This window comes from Notothenia rossii (assembly GCF_949606895.1).
Source record: "Notothenia rossii genome assembly, chromosome: 1".
Classification (NCBI taxonomy): domain Eukaryota; kingdom Metazoa; phylum Chordata; class Actinopteri; order Perciformes; family Nototheniidae; genus Notothenia; species Notothenia rossii.
This window is the reverse complement of record NC_136912.1, coordinates 91,510,800-91,536,474: the sequence shown is the minus strand read 5'-3', so window position 1 is coordinate 91,536,474 and position 25,675 is coordinate 91,510,800. Positions and strand designations below refer to the sequence as shown.

Genomic DNA, 25,675 nt, shown 5'->3' with positions numbered 1-25,675 from the left:
TTGAGTGAGTTTAGTCTGATCTGAATATATTTTTTGAATTTTAGCCTTAACCCACAAGGAGGACCCACCGTGACACGGGTGTCACATGAACCTCTGGAAAGTTCCTCATACAGCTTTTGCCTTGTTTTTATCTGGATGAGTCTGAACACTGAACAGTCTGGTGGGTCCTGGTCCTGACATTCGATTGTGTGTTCCCATGACAACATGTGCAAGATGTCCATGTGCCAGACTTAACACATGTGACAGAATAGCTACACTTCAAAAGCTTGTTTTTTGTTGCTAAAGGGAAAGTTCAACCCATTTAAGAATTAAAATGCTTACATAACATTTCCTTTATTAGATTTAACCTGTTGTGGAAACATTTCTTGATCAAATTGATATGAAACAAATGAGACAAACATCGCTGTGACACTGATGTCACATCGGGACTTTAACCCTAAACTTTCACAGTAAACCCAAAGTGACATGTACAATTAGAAATATGATTATGATCTGCTCAGTTAATTTAGCTGATTCAATTATATTAAGTTAACATATTCTTTATTCTTCAATTCAAAGAATGTTCAAGCTAATTTAAACCAAAAAAATCATCCTCATTCATTAAGTTATAAATAAGAGTTATTTTACCATTAAGTGATATATATGTCCCTTTTCAGACACCAGGGGGGGTTCTTGTCAGAAATGTGTTCTAGGTGGTCTATTTAGTCTTAATTATGTTCCCCTTAATTTTCCCAAAAGTAGAAATGGGTCCGGGTTCTTATCCAATTGTATTAAAGATAATGTGTGTGCATGATGTTGAAGTGAGGCGCTGCTGCCATCTAGCCTTTCTCACAGGTAACTCAAATGTCAAACCCTATCGTCAGTATCCTGCTGTTTTTAATGTCCTTCTCATAAACTAAAACCATTATTCATTAAACAACAAAAAAAAACTTGTTGTCAAAATGAGTCCACATAAAAATACTAACTCGCCTCCTTTGACAGAATAATCCAAACACTGTAAACCAGTTATTCCAGGTCTTTTATTACAACAAAAAAGGAAACAAGAAACAGAAAAAGACAAATATAGAGGAAGTGAGTGATAGTGAAGGCTGATCATGTGACGAGCTGAGGGAAGAACACACCGGACCTCTAACTAATGAACACATACTTGATTATTTGTTGAAAACATTGTCTTTAAAATGTCTTCGTTTTGATATAAAACCGAAAGAAAATCTAAACTTTTGAGAGGTTGGAAACATTTAGACATTTCTGCATGAAAAATTACGTAATTACCAAAATAGCTTGCGAATATTTTCTGTCGTTCGTTTTTATAAATGCTGCTTTGAGTCAGGGAATGTCATTTTTCTTTCTTACACACATTTCTTTTCACTTTGACACAAGAACTTCTATGTTTTTCATGCTCCTTTTGTTCTACAAATGGTGTAAAACTGCACACACACACATTTCTGTTTATAAAACGACCCCCCAATACTTGACCAATAGAAAAGTCCGTGTGAAAACCAACTGTAACAGACACGTGTGTGAGAAACAGGTGTAGGAGATGCTGGATTTCACTTTCTGGTGACGAGTTGCTTTGATAGTGGAACATGTGAGATTCACAGTATTTACATCCCAATTTGAACACGTCTCAAACAGCAGTTTGAGTCAGAGATGCAAATTGAACGTGTGCGTTTCATACAAAGATGTGCAGAGTACAAGATGTTACTGTAGTCAGGATAAGGCAGTCGTGAAAATCCGACAGATTAACACGGGGCTATTTTTGTGATTTAATTAACAAATGGATGATGTTGCAGAAAATTCCCATAATGCATCTTGATCTTTGCGTATGTACAGTATAGAGCTGCAATTATATTTATTGCGGTATGATATAGCATCTGTCTGGTTCCCTCTACAAAAAGCCAATGGGATTTTACAAGTTTTGGAGTATTGCAGAAAATTGTTGATGTCATTTTGTTCAGAAGGATATTTACTGACACATCTTATGTCGTAAGATAAAAATATATTCACCTTGTTTTAACCACTGACCTTATTTCAGACTTCTAACCAGAAGCACATTCAGAAAACCATTGACTTTAAGATGAGGGAACAGGAAGTGCTACAATGCTGAGTCATGGTTTTAGGACTCATTCCTGCACCACCTATTAGCTTTTTGGTCCATAAAATGGTGAAAAATGAAGTTTTGTTTGGTCAACAACTCAAATATATTCAGTTTATTGTCAAAGACGAGAAAAGAAAATGAGGAAATATTCACATTTAAGAAGCTGGAGATACAGAATTTTGTCTTTTTTTTCTAAAAAATGAAATCTATCAAAATAGTTTTAACAGTTTCGAGGATGAATCTCTGCAGCTGTAGTGTACAGGCGTGTTCACAAAGACACTTAGGAAGACTAAACTGAAAAACGGAACCGTTGACTTTAATTAAATGTATCATATCAACACATTTCACAAACACGTATTAGGTTAGCAACAACATTAAGTTAGACCTAATTGCTTTCTACTAACCTAATACAATAATGTGAAATCTCTTGAGATCATTTATATAATGAAACTCAACATTTCAAGTTGTTCAGTGTGGAGGGGGGGGGTGCACACTGCCGTCACCTTTGCACCGGGTGTCTGGAGCCCTGTTTCTTTTGGGGGTCGGCCGGCGCCCCCCCCTGTCGCCGCCGGTGCCTCCCTTTGGCCTCGGGCTCCGAGTCGCTGAGCTCCAGGTCGGGACAGTACCCGTCGCTGTCCTGCCTCCCGCTCACCACCGGGGTTTCTGACTCCGGCTTGGCCCACAGTCTCTCTTTGCGGCTCAGTTTGTCGGAGGCCCTCAGGTCCTCCGTGGTCCTCACCAGGTTGATGGTGGCCTCTTTAAAGGAGCGGCCAAAGTGCTCCATGGCGGACTTACGGAAGCTGCTTTTGGTAGCTTCCTGCTCGCTGGGAGTCTGGCAGGAACTGTCCTTCTTCTGCGACACCAGCTTCTCCAGCAGGCCGTTGGATTTGCCGTTGCTGTGGGAGGCGTGTCCGTGCAGCGCCGCCTGCAGAGCCAGAGGCTTCCCGCCGGGCTTCGTGACGGGGAGCATCGGGCGGCTAGAGGAAGAGGACGAAATACGCCCGTTTGAACGTTCGTCTCTCCGGTTGTGTCCGTGCATCTGAGGCTTCCCCAGACCCAAGCCTTCCCCTGAATGATCCGTCACATTCACGCTATTGTCCGGGCACAGCGGCCCATTCCCGGATTTAGAACCACCGTTTCCCAGGCTGGAGGATTTGGGCATTTTTAGCTTCAGAGTTATTCTCGGAGGAGGACGAAACAGCACGCTCTCAGCGGAAGAGGAAGAAGGAAGACCTGGGGAGGAAGGAACACAACAAAAGGCTTCAGATTGGATTGTATGGTAAAGGGACTATTTATATAAAGCTTTATAAGATAAAGAACTTTATTTATCCCAATTAAAGCAATTAAATATCTACAGGAAACATAGACTGTCACATTATTAATGTAAATATTAGCAGTATTTAGTAGTGCAAAAAATCGTAGTGGCAGATACGTAATTGCACGTTATCGTAGCACATTATTAATAATAATATATAGTCTTTGCACCTCCTCAAAGCGCTTTACATTCTAAAGTCATCCCTCACCCATTCACACCGAGCAATGAACCACTTTTTAACAAAGGAATCCAATATTCACACACATTTCATGCCATTGGGAGCATCTAGTATCTAGTATCTTGCCCAAGGTAATATCACAGCATATTATTGGCAGTAACATCAAAATGGCGGCAGATGGCTCACCAGCAGAGAGCTCCTGGTTCAGCAGCTTCATGTGGAGGTTGAACATCTGCTCCTGGGCTTTGCTCTGCAGAACCTTCAGCTTCTCACGACGACTCACCATGTAGCACAGATTCCTCACCTGCAGGACGAGAGGTTGAGACAATAAGAACAAGACCTGCACACTTTTAAAACTGCATTATCTGCTGGCTTTAAGTAAGGAACTCGGATTGGATTTTGGATTATTGCAGAAAAATAATTTGTGGCAAAAAAACGTTTATGATGCTTACACGTTTGTTCAGCAGGATAATGTCAACATATTAACACGATTTTATGATCTCTCAAGTGAAAAAATCTAACATTAGGCTAGAAAGGAACTACAGCTAAAGGCGGCTAATGTTGGGCTATAAAAGAACTACAGCACGGTCACATGACTTCACGTGACCACCGCTAAGCTAAAGGCGGCTAGTGTTGGGTGTAATGACGTTTAGTAGTCTCGTTTAGACACTTGTTAGCAACTGCCGTTTTTTAAATCCACCAGTGGGGTATTTACTGACATATTTGATGACGAGAACAAAATGTTAAAATCTCTTTAACCAGACCTTATTTCAGGATAATGATGAAAACACACATTCAGAAAACCATTGAAAAGGGAAATATTTTCAAGGTTTATTGATTCCTGGCCCACTATTTGAATAATGATGTAAATTCCCCACCAAAACAGGCAAAATTAAGTATCAGTCAAAAAGGATCACAATTATTTCCAAATTGTGCAGCCTAGCATATATGAACTTCTGAAAAAACATCCATAACATTCATCTGTTTGCAATTCATATATATCAATATTCCAGTGACTGTATATAGACTATTCTGCACTGTTTTTATCTGTTTTATTGTGTTGCACTGTTGGAGGAGCCTGTGACATAATATTTTCATTATCATAACTACTTTCTGTCCCCAGAGTCAGAACTAAAAATGGAGAAGCAGCGTTCAGTTATTATGCTCCAAATATCTGGAACAAGCTCCCAGAAACCTGCAGGTCCGCTGCAACTCTGACTACTTTTAAATCCAGGATGAAGACTTTTCTTTTTGCCGCTGCTTTTAATTGAACTATTCACATCTTAGACTGCACTCAGCGTTTCCTCCAGGGGGGGCGTCTTTCCGTCATTTGACGCCCTTATTCAGCTCGGAACGCCCTGAACTCGAGCCGAGGGCGTCCAAAAAAATAAATAATCCGAGAGAAGATCGAGTTTTTATCGCTTGAAATGACGAAAAGGACAAAGGACAAGGACATCCCTCTGTTGGAGGGGCAAAGGAGTCTGGTGGGATTCTTTTCGAGCCTTGATGGGGGGTGATAGTGGAGCACGCGCGTGAACTGCGAGCGCCGGAGCCTCGCAGCGGCGAAACTGAGGCTCCGTGGTAAACTGTGGTAACATGAAGAGCCGTTTAGGAGCCGGCTCTTCTTAGTGAGCCGAGACAAACGATCTGGCTCACTAAGAAGAGACGGAATTCCCATCACTAATACGTAAAGAGATAGTATCTATAAGGGACGGCTCAATTCAAAATTCAAGTCACGTGACACGACGTGACGTCACACCCCACCCCAACCCCCCCGCTCTCGGGGTGGACGCCCTCTCAGCCCTGGTCTGGCGGAAACACTGACTGCACTGTAACTTTTAATCATGTATTTTGTCTTTTAATGGTAAGTTTGAGAAACCGGCTCGAGATACACTTTTTGTTATATTCCATGGAATGCTCTTAACATCCGATAGCAATGAATATCTGAAGTGCTTTGACAAAAAATCCATTAAAAAAATCATCTGTGGAAGCCGTGGCGCTGTAAAAAGTACGACCAATCATCTGAGCCGGTCCGGCTAAAGTAACTGGATGGCCTATCTGCCTGTCAGCCTTCCATCTGTGCACAAACTTATCTCGTGCTCTCATTGGTCATGTGCGCGTTCGTGTGTGTTGGAGGAGGGGCTCTGTGAGGAAGGCGCAGATTTTTTCCGGCTGTGTATTTTCAAATTCTAGCGCACTCAAGCTGGTTTCTCCAAAATTACCTACCCCACCTTTAATGTATATTTTATTATCTTTGCTTTGAATTAGAGATGTCCCGATCCGATCACGTGATCGGGGATCGGAGCCGATCACGTGATTTTCAAAAGATCGGAATCGGGAGAAAAAAATTGGGGATCGGGATTTATTTTTATTTTTTTTCAATGTTACAAAACAAAAATGACCATGTTCAAGTCTTAAAGTCATCCTGAGGCCTTAGTTGGGCGCAGTGTCTAATTGTAGCAGTAAGCTAACGAGTACTGATAAGCTTTATTTTGTTTTGATCCAATGCTGCACAACTGAACTGATCCAATGCTGCTGGGAAAAAAGAAGCTATATCCATGTTGGATAGAATATCCAATTTAAATAAAAAAATAACCTTAAGGGACAACTTCAATGCTTTTTTTCCTCTTAATGCATTGCATAAAGATCGGATCGGGAAAAATTGGTATCGGCAAATTGTCAAATCAAATGATCGGGAGCAAAAAAAGGTGATCGGGACATCCCTACTTTTAATGATTGTTTTTAAATGCCATTTTCTTCCTGTCTTTGATTTTTGTAAAGCACTTTGAGTTGCCTTGTGTTGAAAGGTGCTATATAAAGAAACTTGCCTTACACTGTAGCTATGAACACGTTACAATAAAAGCCTTGAAACTAGAAAGCAGGCAGCAGCAGCACCCACCCTCTCCAGGTCCTGCCTCAGGTGCATGAACATCCTCATGCGGGTGTGGATGCTGTCCTCCTGCGGCTGCAGCTCCAGGCCCTCCTCGCCCTGTCGGGGGGGCAGCAGGGCTCGGTTGAAGTTGGCCTTCCTCTTCAGCATCCAGTACTGGAAGATGAAGTCCACGAGGCGCAGCGACAGCCCCACGACCCCCACCAGGTCCTCCTGCTGCACCCGGGTGAAGAACTCCTCCTCCAGCTCCTGCAGCCTCTGAGCGCGCTGCCCCCCCTTCTGCACCTCGGGGGGGGCTTTGGATCGGGCGGGGCTCAGTCCGGGCTCTTTGGACTTACTGTGCTTCAGGCAGTAGGACTTGAACTTGACTTCGTCGCCCTCGTCCAGGATGGTCTTCATCTCCAGGCTGTGCTCGAAGGCGCAGGTCACGTGGAAGGGGGTGGTGCAGTTCTTCACCGAGCACTGAGGGAGAACACGGAGGATGTTTTTAATATGGAGGGAAAACACTGAATAACATGGAAGCAGGGTATATGCAGGAACCCTGAAGACCTTTTTTAAAGACCCGTTCCATACATTTTAAGACCTCATCGCCACTTGGAGTTTTAACCGGTTACATTGGCCCATTGTGATATTTCTTTTTAAGGACCCCCCCCTCACCTGGATACAGGCCCCTGTCTTCCACTTGCACAGACTGCAGATGAGGGACCAGCGGCTGGGGGGTATATGCGACACTTTGGTGATCGGCTCCATCCTCTCCGGACAGGCGATGCTCACCTGCAGAGAGAGAAGAGGACCAGTTCATATTTAAAGTTTATACTTTAAGTTTCACAGTTTGAACATTTAAACATTAATAATGACCAGGTGATGAGATGTGTAATAATGTTGTGTCTAGCTATACCTTATGAGTTATGATTAATTTGTGTTTTCCCTTCCTCATTTGTGAATCGTTATGTAGTTATTTTATGTATGCAAGTGAATGTTGTTATGCATGTCTTTTAAATCGAATCATTTCTTAAATTTGCATATCAAATAAATTCAAATCATTATCAGGTTTTCTGGCTCTGCCCTGTTAAGGTCATACATAAAGCCTTACAAGATATTTTCAAATGTCATGTGCCCATGGAGAGTAAGACTTTGTTCTCACACCTCAAGAATGGACTAAAAAAGACAAATATTTATTAAATCTGTTGCTGGTGGTGAGTAAAAAAGGAAGTGGTTATCATTGGATAGCCCAACTTTAAAACACATGGATGGATATTACAATGGACATTTACAAAATGGAGAGGATAACATCATCTGTCAATCACAAACTGGAACTATTTGTTCTCGTAAAACCTCATCGGCCAGATTTTATTTTTAAAAATGAATGATTTTACTGTGAAGTCCTGATCACTCTTTAACTTTCGTATTGTTCGTACTTTTGACTGTTTTTATTTTTATCTTTGTGTAAAAAAAGAAAAAGGCATTTCGGACAGACAAACTTAAAATGTACAATTTACTACGTCTTCAAAAAACGCTGTGTAATGGTTTGCTGCCAAATGTCAATAAAAAAAATCAATCATCTTCACTGTAGAATCACATAAAGAGGTTGGATTTGTACCTCTGGGATCCACAGGGCGCAGCTCACGTGGGCCCACTTGGTCCCGGCCCGTGTTGGCTTCATGGCCCCTCCCTTCTGAGGACAGAGGATACACTGCGGGTCGATGCCGAGGACACAGGTCCTGCAGAGCCAGTTCCCCACGGGCACTTTGACGATGCCGTAACACGCCTGGTAGAGAGAAGCATTTACGATATTATAGACTCAATGTTTTCAGCAACATCAATCAGGACTAAATCTATTCTGCTTGTTGTGGGCTTCCCTTCCCTGTAGTGTGCTCTATAGGTTTCTGTGTCTGCAAAGGCTACAATCTGGGTATTAGGATAGGATAGGAGGATAAGATAGTACTTTATTTATCCCAATTTGGGAAATGTTTGTGTTGCAGCTGCATAAAAGACATGGCATTGTACAATACAAATTAACACTAGAACCGCCAGAGATTTTTTATACCTAAAACCGCCACCGGGGTCAAATTGACCCGGCATTAGAATGCATTGATTTTCAAGGTAAAAGTATTGTTTTAAAAAGAAAAATGGTCCTGTGGTATTGGTATTTTGACAAGCAATTTAGTCAAATTGTTTTGTTTATTAACGCTACAACATAGCGTTTAGTGAGGCGGTTGTCGTTGTTGGGTGAAAAGCAAACAGCTGTTTGCTACGGAGCGCAGCGCGAGCAGTCTCCCGTGAGCGGGAGCGCGCTTCTTCAATACAGACTCAATATATCTATCTATCTATCTCCCTCCCTCTCTCTCTCTCAATCTATAACAGGGTATATGCAGGAATCCTGAAGTCAAATTTAATACCTTTTAAGACCTTTTTTAAGACCCTTTCCATACATTTTAAGACCTCATCGCAACTTTGAGTTCTAACCGGTTACATTGGCAACACACTTTACCTCACATTTACTATATTGATTGTAAGATAGCATAACTAAACAGAGTGCAGACAGACTACTGAAGCCTCCTTTCCACATGAACTTCAACCTCTCTGTGAAGGTCAGGTTTAATGCAGTATGCTGCTTTTTTTGCTTCTGTAGTCTGTGCTCTTTCATTCCAGTAAAACTCCTCAGAAAACATTAGAAACCAGTATTTGATCAATAAACAAAACAATTGACAAAACTTTGAACTATGAAATATGTTAAACTTTGGTGAGCTTCAGCGGGGTAATGCCATATAGGAGCTCCCTCACAAATACCCAGGGGTTAAATTGGGCTGGGGCTGTCCGGGGCTAAGCCCTGGCACATAAGACGATGCTCTGACTTCATCACCCTCACACATTTGTCATATGTTTACAAAAAAGGATATATATGTTATGATTTTTCTCGTTCTTAATATAGACTATATTTAGGGTCTATATGTGTTGACTTTACTTTAAAATAGCAGATCTCTGTGACCGGATATAGTTTGGCTTAGACCCCGGCCCCACGAGGACGAATACGGTAAAATGCATACGCAAGCGCAAAAAAGTATTCCGTTCACACGCATTCGATTCATTAACGTGTCCGTTCACACTAGACCGCTGGAAATGCTGGAAACGATGTAGTACATATGTCAGGCCTGTAAGTGGCGCTGCCGCCCAAAATACACCAAAAGCAGCGAAGAAGACCCCGGAGCATGGTTGCCATGGTTGCCCTTCTGTTTATTCTCCGTGGTGGACGGCGTGTTCTCCTGCTGTATCTCTCAGGTAGTCCACCAGCAGATGAAAAACACCCACCTCTCCGCCTCTTCCAAGGAACGAGGGGACCGTGCGGCAGAGTTTCCGTAAAAAAAATGTTCCGCAGGTCAACATGTCCGTTAAAGTTTAAATCTTCCGTACAAAATTAGGAAAGTGCCGGTCAGAGGTCTTCTTTGTTATTTATTGAGCTTTAAAACAAAAATGATAACGACTCTGTTCTCTGTATAATAATATAATAATATTTAATAAACGGTGACTGCCTCTCTTTTTCTCCCCCTCTTCTGACAGCCCAGCAGCAGCAGGAGACGTGGGGAGAGGGAGGCGGGCTATTTCATCGTTATCAGAAAATGATCATATAGGGCACACACGGAGCAGTTGGACCCCCAGAGCGTTGCGTATGCCGGTCTACCTACCTTGGGACCCGTTACCGTAGTCGTTTATTCCCCCCCCCCCCCCCACACACACACACACAGAGCGGAGCAAGGCAACGAACCTTAAAATAATAAGCAGCATTTTACGGCGCGCTGTGCATGGGGCCGCCTTGGGGGGTTTCCCGACATGTCGTTTCAGTAAATTAAAGGGTGTTTCATGTTGTCGTTGCTGTGAACCTTCTTAATACCTTGGAAAATGCCATTTAATACTTTTTAATAGCCTTAATTTTCGCTAAATTGATTTATCAACTTTTAATACTTTTTAAGACCCCGCGGACACCCTGTATAAGGAACTGCAGTAGACAAAAGGTGTTGCTATAGCAACACGTCATGTTTGTTTACACACGAAATCAATAGTGCGAAAAGGGGTAGGGTCAATATGACCCGCTTGGCGGAAATAGGTATAAATGGCAATTTTTTGGGCGATTTCTTCAATCTGACTTCATATTGACCATTTTTAACAACATAGGGTGCTACATAACACACTTTCAGGAAAAGTCACGGACTGGGAGACTTTAATATTTTATTGAAAAAAAGTTACATACACTATGAAACAGCTCTGGGTCAAATTGACCCCGTTGGCGGTTCTAGTGTTAAAAAGACTAGAAATAAACAAGAAAGTAGAAAATATACATGTTGAATTTAGAACTTAACAGGAACAAAAACAAAAATATAAAGCAAGTTATTATACATACATAAGTATGTGAGGGATGGAGGATATTCCCTCCAGGTGGAGTTTCTCCCACACACTCAAACAACATCTACAATCAGCAGAATACATCATGTTGAATTGACTCCCACATGTATGCTGCTGCGTGTGTTTACCTGGTGGACGCAGATGTTGCACTTGTCGCAGAACACCATGTCGTTGCCCTCCTCGCTGTCGGGGGAGCGGCACACGTCGCAGATCACGTCCTCGTCGTACTCGATGCCGAGCCCCTCCACCGTCTCCATGGCGTGCTTCATGTTCTCGTGGCACTGCATCTCCAGCGCCTCCATCACGCGCTCCATCGTCAGCTCGTCGATAGTTTCCTCGCCTGAAGAACAGAGATCATCGGAGAGTCTTAGTGTGTGTTTAATATATCTTATATCTCCAGCTTTAGGGAGGCAGCTGGTGATTCTGTGGATGTAATAACGATGCATTCTGACGTAGCAATACATTTGATTTGAAGAGCGCTTTTTTTGGTACTCAGAGACACTTTACATTCTAAAATTCATAAAAACAACACTTAAAAATATATTAAACACAACAATAACTATGTGCCGTTGCTTTTAATTTACCTATTCATATCTTACACTGCAACTTCTATTCATGTATTTTATATCTGTGTTATTCTATATTAGCTTGTTTATGATTTGGAAAGGACTTTGAACTGCCTTGTGTTGAAGTTTCTATATAAATAAAATTGCCTTGCTCGAAAAACACGATAATTCGCAATTTTTTTAGACAACTAGTGAAGTTACTATACTACGCTGTTGCAAAGCTATTCTCTATTCAATGATAACTAATATCAAACGTGTCGCAGGTCCAAACTGCACAACTTGGGTTACCAGAAATGAGTGTTGCACGGTGTACCGATACTTGAAAGGTACCGCGATACCCTGCCGTTAAAAACGTTACGATTCCTCCGTTTCATTAGTATGGTACTTTAAGAATGACGGGGGGGGGGGGGGGGGGGGGGGAGTACTCCGGTGAGAAAGCGCAGTTTTAATAAGAGCCGTGTGTGTTCAGCGCTTTGCTTCCCCTCCCTGCACTGCAGCCGTGCCTGCAGTCCTTTCCCTCTCAAGCGCGCTCTAAGTCCCTCCCCTCTCTCGTGCACGCGCTAGCTGCCAGAGCATATGAGAAAGCAACTGCCGCTGCGCCTCGGCTTGTTGACAAAAAAGACGCCAGAAGCGAAAAACTAAAAAGTTGTTTAGAGATGATGCTTAATTTTATTTAATACAAATTCTAGTCATTTATTTTATTTATTGTTCTCATTGTTTAAACGTTTTTGTTATGGTTCTGGTGTGAAATAAAGCACAATAATTACATTTAAGACTGTTTCCCTTTTTTTAAGAAAAGTATCGAAAAAAGAATCGGAATCGCAATTCTTGACTTGGTATCGGTATCGAAACCAAAATGTTGGTATCGTGACAACACTACCAGAAATACACTCAGATGGTGTGAACAGCCCTCCAGATTGTACATCCTAATGCAAAGTGGTGGAGACAAAGTCGCCCATTTCCAAAAGTAGTGGGAACATGTTCTGTAATGCAATGGATGCTCCAGCTTCAGGGAGCAGCCTCTCTCCTCACCCATGCGATGCAGCTGCGTGTTGAGGCCGTGCAGCCAGTGCAGGTCCATGTCGTCCAGGTCGTAGCGGCACATGTTCTCCGACAGCTCCTTGATGTTCACGTATCCCGGCTCCGCGGACTCCTGACCGGAGCTCTGGATGAACTTCCTCTGGAGCGTGAACAGCAGCTCTTTGGGACTCTCCAGCACCGCTCTGAAACACAGGAAACAGAAGCATTCAGTGCTGCAGAGCCCAGAACTCCAGTTGTTATATTGTAGGTGAATTAAGTTTTAGCAGCACTAGGGCTGCAACAAACGACTCATTTGATAATCGATTAATGAAACGATTAATCGACTATTCGGACTATTACTGTATGCCTTGCACAATTTCTCAAACGCTCTTATTTAGCCCTCAACTTTTAGATTTAGCTTGAGGTTGTTTTAGGCATGTGGAAACTAACAATGAAGACAATAAAGATGAATACTTGATTCAAAAATACATATATTATTAAACTAACTAAACAAATTGTGAACAAAATTAACATTGCTTTTTATTTAAATTAAATAAATAATATTTCACATCAAAAGAAACAACAATGTTTTAACAAATTGTATTAAATAATGTGATGAAAGAACTGGAAACAGAATAGCTGAAACTTTAACAAAATGAATAACTCAGTTACCTCTAATCATTAACCCATGTTTGTATAATGTTGTTAACTGTGTGTTGCTGCTAGCATACATAACACCTGACGTGGAAACGTTACTCGTGGATGGGGCTACAGAGCTGCTAGAAAGAAAGTCGAGCCCGTTGCATTTCTCCGTCTGGATGTGGAGCACTTTTGCTAAATGTTTAGACGAATTGCTCGTGTACCTCCCTTACATGCTAAACTCTTATTGCACTTTTGACCACGAGCATTGTCCACATCGAGACGGGTAAAGTCTAACCACACCTCGGAGCGTGTTCTCTCCGCCATCTCCGCAGTGTGTTGCTGCATGTAGCAGCCGAGTGTGTGTAAACTGCCCCGCCCCCTCGCTCACAGATGGGAGAGAGAGAGATCTCGTCTCGATTGGAAAGATCGAAAATACATCATAGACGCATTTTTAACGAGTTGGCGACACTAAGACTGCGATATAATGTTTATGTAGCAATAATACATGTCATATATTTTTGAAATGTCTCCAGTACCGATAAAAAGACTAATAACGTTGGAGTTTAACGGCGCGTAAAACACACGTGATGATGTCACCAACGAATCGACGACTGAATTAGTTGGCAACTAATTTGGTCATCGATTTTAATCGATTAGTTGTTGCACCCCTAATCAGCACAATAGTAGGGATGCTCCGATGAATCTGCAAGACATCGGCATTGGCTAGGAGCCCGAGGTGCAGGAAGAAGTTTTGGGATTGGTAAATTAAATCCTGCTTTATCATTAATTAAAGAATGTTAATATACAAATGGCCAAATAATGCAGTCAACAGGATATATGCAGGAATCCTGAAGTCAAACGTAAAACCTTTAAAGACCTCTTTTAAGACCCTTTCCTACATTTTAAGACCTCATCGCCACTTGGAGTTTTAACCGGTTACCTTGGCGACACACTTTACCTCACATTGACTATATACAGTAATGATTGTCCTTCCTCCTTATCTTCCAACCATTTGGACGCAGACTTGCATTCCCCCATAACGATGTTGTTTAACAACCGGCGTAAACGGACCTTCGCGCGCTATCAAGCAGTGAGCGTGTGATGTCCTGTTCAGATGACGTCAAATCCAACGGGATGCCATAAATAAAGTACACAGAATCACACTACACAACTACGCAATGATTACATTCAGGCAGACTGTAGAATACAACCTCTTTGGATCATTTATATACTTATTGGAAACAAGCTACAAAATGTAACACCTTGGAAAATACTGTTTCATACTTTTTAATAGCCTTCATTTTCGCTAAATTGATTTATCAATTTTTAATACTTTTTAGGACCCCGCGGACACCCTGATGTAAATATGTGTTATTATAAAAAATATAATTGGGCGATAATTAATTAGCGGAGCTAGGACACGAACAAAAGAAGGAAGGAAACCACGAGGCCACATAAGGTTTTGGGATGATATCCTTGAGTACTGAAGAGTAGTATTTAAGGCAGGGGTGTCCAAACTACGGCCCGGGGGCCAAATGTGGCCCGCGGACCATTTTGAACCGGCCCTCAGCGAATTCAAAAAGTATGATGACTTAAGTTTAATAAACTTCTGCTTTTCTTATATTGTGCTTCTTAAATATATATGTTCAAATATATTACACTGGAGCATTCATGTGTTAATACGCGCAATTTTCAAATAAATTCAGTCAATTTTCAAATAAATTCAGTCAAACAAATCTAAGTTGATAAGAAAAAAAAAGACTTATTTACAAGCTTGAAATACACCCTTCATATTTCCTCTTATTATAATCAATCTGAAACTTCTGTTTTAAAGAATGAGCTGCCAACAAAATAAATGAAACCGTATGGAGAGCTGTGATGTGGGCTGTTTTTTTCTAACAGCAATTTCAAGTATCAAGAATAATTGACCTACATTTGATTGACTTTTCCAACTTATAACTGAACTTATGAGGCAGTATACCTCGCTTCTAGTGAGTGACCGAGCCCTTCGTATATTTGTCTGTATGTGGCCCTCGGGGAAAAAAGTTTGGACACCCCTGCTCTGAGGAATGAAAGCATATATCCACTGAAGTCAGTAAATGTAGTGTTACCTGACGGAGGCCTGAGGGATGGTGTCGGGGCTCGCCAGCACCTGAACCCCCTTCTCCCACTCCTGCTTCCAGGTGTCAGCCAGCAGGTAGTAATCCTCCGGAGACACGTGGTGCGAGTCGGGAATCTTCATGGCGCTGATCAGGTCTTTTCTGAACACCTGGGGGGGGGGGGGGGGTGATCACAATCAGACATTACAAATACATGTTTATTCAGTCCTGTGTTTATTGACTTCTGTTGGTTTTAATAGTCTCCTAGACTTCTGTTTTCATCAATATATTATAGATCTCAGATATACACAGAACATGTCTCTGAAGTGTTTGGCTCCAAACACCAAGCAGATCATTGAAGCATTACCCATAATCCCCTCTGTTTCAAAAGCGCTGATTCTCTGTCTGTTACTTTAGATGAAAATAAGGAGCCCCTCCCCACGCCCCTCTGAGAGAGATTTGGTTAAAAATAACACAATGATGCTCTAGGAGGAGATTCAGGTGATAAGGTGGGGGGGTTAGCTTGGTTGCTGATTGGCTAATGGTTACACAAGCCAAAGAAAATCGTTATGACATCATAAAGTGGCCAAAATCTGATCAGCTCATTTTCAGACAGGTTTTTATAGAAATGGATCAGGACAAAAAGAGAGATAATCTTTTTTCCTGAAATTTTCAGAATCTATTTCCACAGAGGGGACACATGGTGATGTAGAAGAGACATGAACAAGTGGATTTTGCATAATAGGTGACCTTTAAGGCATGTGTTGTTGTTAGGTACTGGTGGGTTATCTGTCGCCACTTTTTTTGTTTTTTTCAGACTCTCTAAATATCCACTTTTTTAGAGAGTGTTAGGGATAGTATATTTTTGTGAGAAAGTGGCGACAGATAACCCACAATTACATGTTGTTATTTTTTAAATAGTGGAAATAAACGTACTTCAGCCGGTTTCTTCGGGTCGGCGGCGGGGGTTTCAGGTTTGCCGCCATATTTGTTTGAGGAGCAGAAAGAAGTAGAGGGACCTAAAGGAAGAAAGAGGGTGTGAATAAAACCACAACCTTTTTAATAGTTTATGTTATGTGTTTAGCAGAAGACTTACTCTCATTGTCAGAACTGTCGCTGCTGCTGGAGGAATGGAGACGTTTCATCCTGTAACATCCTGACGAAGAGAAAGAGAGAAACATGTCAATTTAAGTTTTATTAGGAAAAAGGCGTCTTTTTTATGATTTTCAGGATAATTTTGACGGGGAAGTTTCATAAAATCCCATGCCTTCACATAATAATACATTTCATTTTTATTGTGCTTTTCAAGACACAGAAAGACGCTTTACAAAAGTCACATATAACAAACAGTCGGAAAAAAATAGGTACTTTTCCGTTAAGATAAAGTCACTGTTTTGGTCTTTTATTGTGAAAGAATCAGATGCCAATGTGGGTTTCCGTTAACATACATCCCTTTAGGGGCTGAATGCCCATTCCACTTTATTGTGAAACATTTCAGCATCTTATAAATCATAAAAACTGAATTCTTAGTGGTTAATGCCGACACATTTTGATCGTGTTCTGGTTTTATGTTTCAGTATTTGTAAGCAACCGTGACTGAAAGAATTAGGGATGCACCGAATATTCGGCTGCCGAAAATTATCGGCCGAAAATGGTTAAAAAGGCCCTTTCGGCTTTCGGCCGATAATGTTCTAGCACCGAAAAAATATCACCGAATGTCAGAGAACAGGGTTACGTTGGTACGCTAACGTGTTGTTGTGATGACGTAATCAAAACGCAGCGACAAGCACGTTGCGCGACCATGCCCGCGGCTGGCTCACAGCCAACATGTCTGCCGCTTGGAGATATTTAAAAATATCAGAGAAAGAGGCGCGGGTTGCGATTTGTAAAACGTGTTCAGCTGACATTTCTCGAGGGGGTGTAACTGCAAAGACTTTCACCACTTCGGGATTACTCCACCACTTGAAATCAAAACACCCGGACAAATATGCGGAGTAAGATCAAATCACAAGCACTGACAGCGAGAGACTGTTCAGCGCTGCCTCTCATGTGCTTGATGAGAAGAGGAACAGACTTATGGCTGATAAAGCAGAGAAGCTACTGTTCATTAAAAAGAACCTCCCACTTTTCCTTAATAAGTAGACAAGGCTGGCTTATCATAAGCTTATCTAGTTCTACATGTCTACTCTATACCCACTTTCCTGAACAATTTTCCTTGTGAGTTATAATTCACCATCTCAGGTTATCATTAGGGGGAAATGACAGCAGCAGTGTTCAATATATTGTACTTTCGGTATCTAAATGATACTATGTTGTTTACATTGCTTATGAGGACAGACCACCTTATTTGCAGATTCTTGAAATTGTAATTTAATTTGTAATTGATTCTGGATTTTGTATCCAGTTTTCACTTTATTTATCTTTATACAATGTTTACTACTTTGCTTATGAGGACAGACAGCCTTATTTACAGATTCTTGAAATTCAATTGTAATTTCATTTGTAAATAGTTACATTCATGTGGATTTATCCGGTTTGCACATTTGTATGCATGCACTTATAGGTGCATTTGTTGTTGTTGAAGGCCTGGCTGTTACAGTCTTTATTTACACTATTTTGTAATAGGCCTACTGGCCTAGATGTTTATGCAGTTTTAAAGCACCTTGGCTTTTTTCTGAATGCACTTTGTTGTAGTTATCCTACAGAGAAAAGAAAATGCACTTGACTTGGAATGAATGTACTGTATGCATTCAAAAGTGCTGAATAAATGTTTTATGGACCCCTAATAGTGATTATTATTTAAGTTAAGTTAAGTTAAGTTAAGTTTTGCCATAATCATTTATTTTTCCATAATCAGGCAGCTGAACAACATTGGTAAAAAATGTATACATATATATATATATATATATATATATATATATATATATATATATATATATATATATATATATATATATATATATATATATATTTCTATTAATCATTTTCGGCCTTTCGGCATTCGGCCAACTGTTTCCTATTTTCGGTATCGGTTTCGGCCAAGAATTTCCCATTCGGTGCACCCCTAGAAAGAATATTGCTTTTATTACCGGACTTTGACCGGTAAAAATATGCTGAAGACGGGCAAATCTAAATCTCTCCGGTCAAAATAATTTCCCCTTAGCACAATACCGCATCAGTTGGGCCACTTATGTGACAGACAAGAAGAGTCAATTCTAATGCCTAAAGGCCGCTACACACCAACCCGATTTTGGGAGTCAGAGGCACGTAATGTGGAGAAAGAGATGTCCTGTATGGGTTGATTGTGCGTTGGTCTGTTGGTAATGCCTCGGGGTTCCGGTGGGCATGTAAATAAATGCATAATTATTGTTTAGTTGTCTTTTAATAAGCTGGTAGTCCTATCATTAGCTAGAACTAGCTAGATCTGATCGATATGGACATAAACGCGAGTAAAGTCTAATCTGACGGGAGAGAGATCAGCTGCTGCTGACGAGTCGACACGCAGCTCTGCATGATCACCTGCAGCGGTGAGCGGAACAAAACACACACTTCAGGTTAGAATATCACACTTAGTTATTTTAATTACCTCTCAAAATACCGTAACTAGTTATAGATATGTTTAGTTTTACTGTCGGGTCACTCATTACGGATCCGCGAGCTGCACGATACTGACGGGCTGTGAGGAGAGGGAGAGAGCGCTCCGTTTATTATTCCCGTGTTATTATAAATTACTGTACACTTTTGAATAGCTAATCTACTATAATTAGTTTGTTTAATATCGAATCATATCAATTTCTTTTAAAGCTCAATAAATAACAAAGAAGGCCTTTGACCGGCACTTTTCTCATTTTGTCCGGAAGATTTCAACTTTAACGGACATGTTGACCGGCGAAAAAATATTCTAACGGAAACTCTGGCATGCGCTATAGAAAAAACAAAAAATAAAAAAACCAGTCTAAGTGTACAGGTACAGTTTTTGTAAAGTTTACATGTTCCGTTTTAAAATAACTGCCATGTGTGGAATAAACAAATAAACATGGTAAACTGAGTCTCTCCGGAAAAGAATCCTGCAAAAGCACCACTTTAAATATTGTGTTGACAACAGATTTGATCAAAAGTTGAAAATAAACGAAGCAATAAAGAAATCTCAGTCCGTAACGACGACCTGAAGGAGAAGCAGCGTTGGTGAGCAGACAGAATCAGAGTCTAGCTTTAGAGAGCGAGGTAAAGCAGTCTCCAGCCTCCTGAACTGAACTCATTGAAGGTTTTAAATGCTGCAGCTCTGAATACAGTTTCTGTCTCACAGACAGGACATGCCTCACATTCCCCATGAGGACAGGAGGGGTCGGGGGGGCAACCCTCGCTGTACGATAAGTAAATTACACTAATGCAAACTGTTCGGAGAAACAGCCGTCTGTTAGCGGTTAGATAATACAGTCTGATCACCAGGGAGGGTTACTTCTAGATCACTAACTTCACTTTTTAAAAAAGGAGCCGTTTAGGACAGAGAGTGAATACACATACTATACAGAGATGCTGTGTGAGAAACCAATGTGAGTTTGGAAAATTGCACAATTTAAATCTATTCTAGTAGACCTCAACAATGGAATTATGATCAGTAGAAATGGCCATGACATGGGACCTTTAAGTCTCTTGAAGCATTTATCATCACATCTCAACGTTGTTTTTTAACGCAATGGGGAAATTAAAGTGTAGAGAATTCCTTTATAGCTCCAGAAATCAATGTTTTTCTATACCAAATATTCATTTAACTGTGATGGCATGTTTTCATCAGGTTTAGACCAACTCGCATGTTATTTTCCAGGTTAAGGGATCAACAGTGGACTTTAATAAACCATTAGAGAAATATCTTTAAGAAACGGTATTTAAAAATAATTAAAACACGGCTTAGTTTAATACTTGATTCTGATTGGTCAATTTGGAATATTCTGCAGTCTGCTATTTTTTGCTAACAGATCGTTGCTAAGGAGAGCAGACTGTTGACATCTGATTAATGGACTATGTGCAACACTAAAGAAGACAGGAAGTAAACACTAACGGGAACAGCAGAAGAAGACAGACAGGAAGTAAACACTAAAGGGAACAGCAGAAGAAGACAGACAGTGGGTGTTTCTCAATCTCGAGGAAAGCTGCTCCAGAGCCACTATTTCAAGCATACTACGTCATGTACGTGTTCCAATGTCCAGCATACTTTGAATTCTACCGAGCCCGGCGTACTTCGTAGCGAGAAATTTCGAGGCTACACATGTGTAGACTCCGCGCTCTTAAAATCCCCACAATGCTTTGCGCACGGACCAATTTCCCCAAATCTGTTGCGGAAAATGTAAGGCGGGGCCTCTCATGTGACGCACACCTGCACACTTGCTCGCCTGTTCCACTCTTCGTTTTCCGAATGCCAGGAAGTATTCTTGCCTCACCTCTGAAGCAAGTGACTCGGAAGACATGTGCTACCAAGCAAGCATACTCGAGATTGAGAAACATCCAGGAAGAAAACACTAAAGGGAACAACAGAAGAAGACAGGAAGTAAACACTAAAGGGAACAACAGAAGAAGACAGGAAGTAAACACTAAAGGGAACAACAGAATAAGACACACAGGAAGTAAACACTAAAGGGAACAGCAGAAGAAGACAGACGGGAAGTAAACACTTAAGGGAACAACAGAAGAAGGACAGGAAGTAAACACTGAAGGCAACAGCAGAAGAAGACAGGAAGTAAATACCAAAGGGAACAGCAGAAGAAGGCTGCAAAATACTGTATCATCAGCAGGGTTTCCCACACAGACTATACTTGGGCGGGCCGCCCAGGTATATTAACGACCGCCCAGGTATATTTCGCGACCCATTTAGGTTCCTTTTCCCCGTCTGTGATCACGACGTCATCTGCGATCGATCAACTTGTGGACAATGACCCCTCGCTCTACGCCTCCTGTACCCAGTCCCGGCCTGGCCTGTTAAGTGGCATGCTGGCCTGAGGATATTTTGGGTGACTGGCTGTCTGCCGACATGGCCACTGTCATACAGATCATAAATCAAAGCCCTTGATTGGTCTCTGTGTGTCGTTCAAGGTCGGGATAACCTCTGCTCAGGTTAGGTGAAGGACTCTTGAGTGTTTAGATAGTTAACTTAGTCTAAGTTCTCAGTGGGTCTCAAACGGTTTGGTTACCATTTATGTAAACACATATTTCCATTTGAGAGGGTAGTGATTAATAAAATATGCATGAATAAATTAATAAAAAGTTAACTAGGTGAAAAAAGGTAAGATACACTTTTAAAACTTTTTGAGAGCTAAAACGAGTCTTTGCTGCTGCCTCAAAGAGGAGCAGGGAGGAGGGAGACAGGAGAGGCTGGTTCAGGAGCCCAGACACACTCACAACTATAAAGGAACCAAAAATAAATAAATAAGTTTCAGTGTTTTTTCATATTGTATGTTAAAGGTTATGGTCATGATTTTATGATTATTGAAATGTATACAGTTCTGTTTCACATAGGTGTTCCCATAGATCTACTCTCTTTATTTTTCCCTCAAAGTGCCCCAGATTGATGCATTTCACTCAAATAAAAAAAAAAAGATCTTACCGGGGGAGCATGCCCCCCCTAGAGGATTAAGGGGTCCACCCCCACTTAAAATAACATGGATAGGTTGCTAAATACATTTACCATTTTAAAAAATTGTTTTTTATTTTTTATAAATAGTATCACATGCCCATATGTTTATTTGTGGGTAGTAGATTTAAACTATAGGGCTATCACTATGGGCCTTGCTTGTACCCGTTCGCTCTGCCATCGTGTGAAGGGTCTGCTAACAAGCGACCCCCCCTCCGCTACCACCACCCCCGCAAGTATATTTCAGATCTGTGGGAGACACTGATCAGACATTGTGGGGGTAAAATGTTGCAATAATAATACACCTCAAAACCCCCTCAGTAAACTCTGCTTGGAGTTGTATTTATAGAAAATGTTTTTGTGTTGTGGTATGCAGCGGGGAAAGAGTAGTAGCCTGATGTTTCTAAGGTCATTTATCTGGTATTGCACGTCCTGCGATGTGAGTATTGTGCATGTGTTGCAACATCAACTCATCTGTTCGAAAAACAACAACAAAAAAAGATGAAAAACAAAATGATCAGATCATCCTGAAGGAATTTCTCCATGAGGAAGTGCTTATCGAGTGGTTTTCACGAGACAAACACACCAACAGGATTTGAAACATTCAATGTTTTTGTTTTTAGGTGAGGGTCTTTGTCGAATAAAAAGCAGATTACAATGAATATAAACATTGTTCAAGGACATCTGGCACTTTTCTGACCCTTTTTCCAAAGTTTCTAGACTTGGTTCAAACCCTTCTGGGTGTTTCTGGACTGAATCTATTTTTAAGATGAAATCACACACAGAGCGCGCTGTGTTTCTCTGCAGAGCGGCATGTGTTCCTGACGTGAAGAGCGTCTCTCCCGCAGCAGCAAACAGCGCTCAGGTCGTCAGGGCGGAGGTAAACGATGAATGAAGAGACGTCTAAAGCTGCAATTCTTACAATAAAAATGCAGAACTGGATCAACCTAAAAGTTATGCATACTGAAACTTTCCCCCCTGTTGCTATTCAGCGTTTTAAGTCTTCTTCAATTTCAAGTTGTTAAAAACAATTAATTAAGTGACAAATTATCTGTTGATTTTTGACACATAAAAAGTAAAATGCCTTTGGACAGTTTCTACTTCTACATGTTCTGGGTAAACTAGGGCTGCAACTGTGTTCTTATTTCTGATTATCTGTTGATTCTTTTATTTATTTATAGTTTGGTGCATTAACTTCAACTATAAATCCATCATGATACTTTTAAAGGTGGGGTAGGTAATTCACTTCAGAAACACGTGTTGTTATATTCCATGGAATGCTCTTAACATCCCGATAGCAATACATACATTAAAAAATGTAATCTGTGGAAGCCGTGGCGCTGTAAAAAGCACGACCAATCATCTGAGCCGGCCCGGCTAAAGTAACTGGATGGCCTACCTGCCTGTCAGCCTTACATCTGTGCACAAACTTATCTCGTGCCCTCATTGGTCATGTGCGCGTTCGTGTGTGTTGGAGGAGGGGCTCTGTGAGGAAGGGGCAGATTTTTTTCGGCTGCGTATTTTCAAATTCTAGCGCACTCGAGCTGGTTCCTCCATTCTTACCTACCCTACCTTTAAGAAATAATAATTTAGAGTAGATCCTCGACATGATCATTTAAATAGATTTGTGCAGAAAATGTGTATTTCTTTAAATCTTATTGCAATTATAATATATGTTTAAATATGTTTTCTAAACATGAAGCCCTTAAGTATTATAGGTATAGACACCCAGCAGTGTATAAAGTACTTAACCAGCTTTACAATAAAGTGATGAACACATAAATGCATTAGTAATCCAGAAATATAATGTATACCTTTTTTTTTTTTAAATCAATACTTTCACTTAAGTGATGTTGTGAGATTTGTGAGATGAATGCACTCAACAGAGTATTTCTACTTTTGAGTACGAGTACACACACGCACACACACTTTGTTTACATGTGTTTCCTCATATATTGTGTTGTTTTTCATCCACTAAAGTCAGTATAGGGTGAATTGGGAGCTTTTTAAAACATAAACCCTGAACCTGCTGCCCTGCCCAAAGAGCCGAGTTGGCGCCAAACACACACGGAAGTCAGCTTCCGGTTGGGCAGTTAAGGGGAAATGTAAGGGGAAGCTTAATTTACAGTACTAAGGGTAGGATCCCAGCTTCTTTAAGCATCATTTACATGTTAGACATTGTATTTAAAGGCTGTCTGAAACACACTTTATAACTAAAACTATTTTAAAGAATAAGGTAGGTTTTATTTTTCTTTCTTATTCTATAACATTTTATTAGTCTGTTTTTATAAAATCAGATATGTATCGCACCTTTTATTTCTGCTCAACACTACCTCTTTTTAAACAGGTAATATTATGTGTAAATATTGTCTTTATTTCTAACAATAGTCTTTAAAATAAAGACTGTTTTTAAACACTATTTTTTTGCTCCTTTCTTTAAAAAAACATTCGTCTTCTCTGTGTGTTTGTAAGAAACATTTACACCAAATCAAATTGCCCATCTGTGTAAACCTACTTGGTCAAATCTGATTCTCATTGTAATATAAAGTGTTTTTTAAAAGAGACAATGTGGTTGAATAGGAAAAAAAGCTATTTAATCTCCCTTTTTGTTACTTTAACTAAAAGCTTCACAAACCTGACAGTGTTTCAGACGTCTCACAGGCTTTAACAACAGAGGAACATAAAAAAGGAGAATCTGTCCTTTAGAAATGTTAAATGAACTTTCCCCTTAAGTGCCCCTATTGTAAACTCCCATCCTGAGTCTGACTTCAGCGCCGCGGCCTGCAGGCTGTGGAGAAATCAAACGTGGGCGCCACCATCACACAAAGATGTCACTTCCTTCCTACACACATTAACACAAAGTATTCCCCTCACAAACACCGGCACCGTTATCCACAGAGAGGGGGACAGGAAAACATTCTACATTAAGAAACATTAGCGGGGTGAAGAAGCCGAAATACAGGCAGGAAAAGGGAGCAGGCCCCGGCTAAATCCTGGAACACATATTGTTTCCATTCCCCCCATTTTACCTTCAGTCCACCGGCTGCTGTCCGCTCTATTCCTGCCACTTTTCAGTCCGGATCAAACCTCCAGAATACGGGGTGATATACACGGAGCTCCGGTGATTTTAGAGAAGGGGAATTTGGGGTTTTTGTATCCGAACCACAGAGGGAGATCCTGGGCAGCAGTCTGTCCACCACCACGGCACAACAGCTCTATTGTACCGAGACGCCCGCACGGTCCTAATGCCCGCCGGATTCCCTGCAGCCGGTGTGCGCTCGATTTACGCACCGGTATTACCCTCTATCTCTTCGACCACGATGGCAAAAAAAAAAACGTTATTTATTTTTTCTTTAACACTTGAAAATAATTATTTGCAAACTCCGTGTATAAATCAATGTATTTATATTTTACATATTAAAATTTACTTGAAAAGCAATGACTTACTACACCACCATTGTGAAAAGTCATCTGTTTTTTTTTACATTAATGTCTATTTTTACGTTATCTTATCTTTGTATATATTATTTAATTTTGTAATAATTTTGTCAATTCTAAGTTCCCCCGCTGCTCTCTAAAAAAGAGATGGACAGAAATACAAACTCACAATAGAGTTAAAGTCAATGGAAAATAAAATGCATTTGATAAAATATGATTAAAAATTAGATTGAATTAATAAATACAAATAAAATGGAATGATATACTTCAAATGTGTAACATAAGAAGGAATAATTATAATTATTATATAATAATTATAATAATGATATTTCACATTTTCCTCATCCCCCTCACAGTAACCATGCGAGTCAAATGTGAGTTGTGGAAATATCGCCACAGTCCACAG

At 40.7% G+C, this 25,675-nt stretch overlaps 1 protein-coding gene across 1 annotated transcript; it reads right to left on the bottom strand.

Annotated features, from left to right (window-relative positions):
• Positions 1 to 997: 997 nt before the first annotated feature.
• Positions 998 to 25,080, bottom strand: jade3 (jade family PHD finger 3). The gene is made up of 11 exons (XM_079682715.1): positions 24,861 to 25,080; positions 16,303 to 16,362; positions 16,143 to 16,225; positions 15,219 to 15,376; positions 12,478 to 12,668; positions 11,008 to 11,219; positions 8,082 to 8,249; positions 7,139 to 7,255; positions 6,491 to 6,943; positions 3,778 to 3,895; positions 998 to 3,331 (listed from the first exon to the last, which is right to left on the bottom strand). Exons 2-11 carry the CDS (start codon positions 16,349 to 16,351, stop codon positions 2,598 to 2,600), a joined length of 2,283 nt encoding a protein of 760 aa, XP_079538841.1. The 5' UTR covers positions 16,352 to 16,362; positions 24,861 to 25,080; the 3' UTR covers positions 998 to 2,597.
• Positions 25,081 to 25,675: the final 595 nt, after the last annotated feature.

Excerpts from the sequence above, each read along its gene's own strand:
- jade3 (XM_079682715.1), bottom strand. The coding sequence starts at position 16,351 with ATGAAACGTCTCCATTCCTCCAGCAGCAGCGACAGTTCTGACAATGAG. Across the intron at positions 12,669-15,218 it reads ATCCCTCAGGCCTCCGTCAG|AGCGGTGCTGGAGAGTCCCA; the intron begins GTAACACTACAT and ends CCTGTGTTTCAG. Across the intron at positions 6,944-7,138 it reads AGACAGGGGCCTGTATCCAG|TGCTCGGTGAAGAACTGCAC; the intron begins GTGAGGGGGGGG and ends GTTCTCCCTCAG.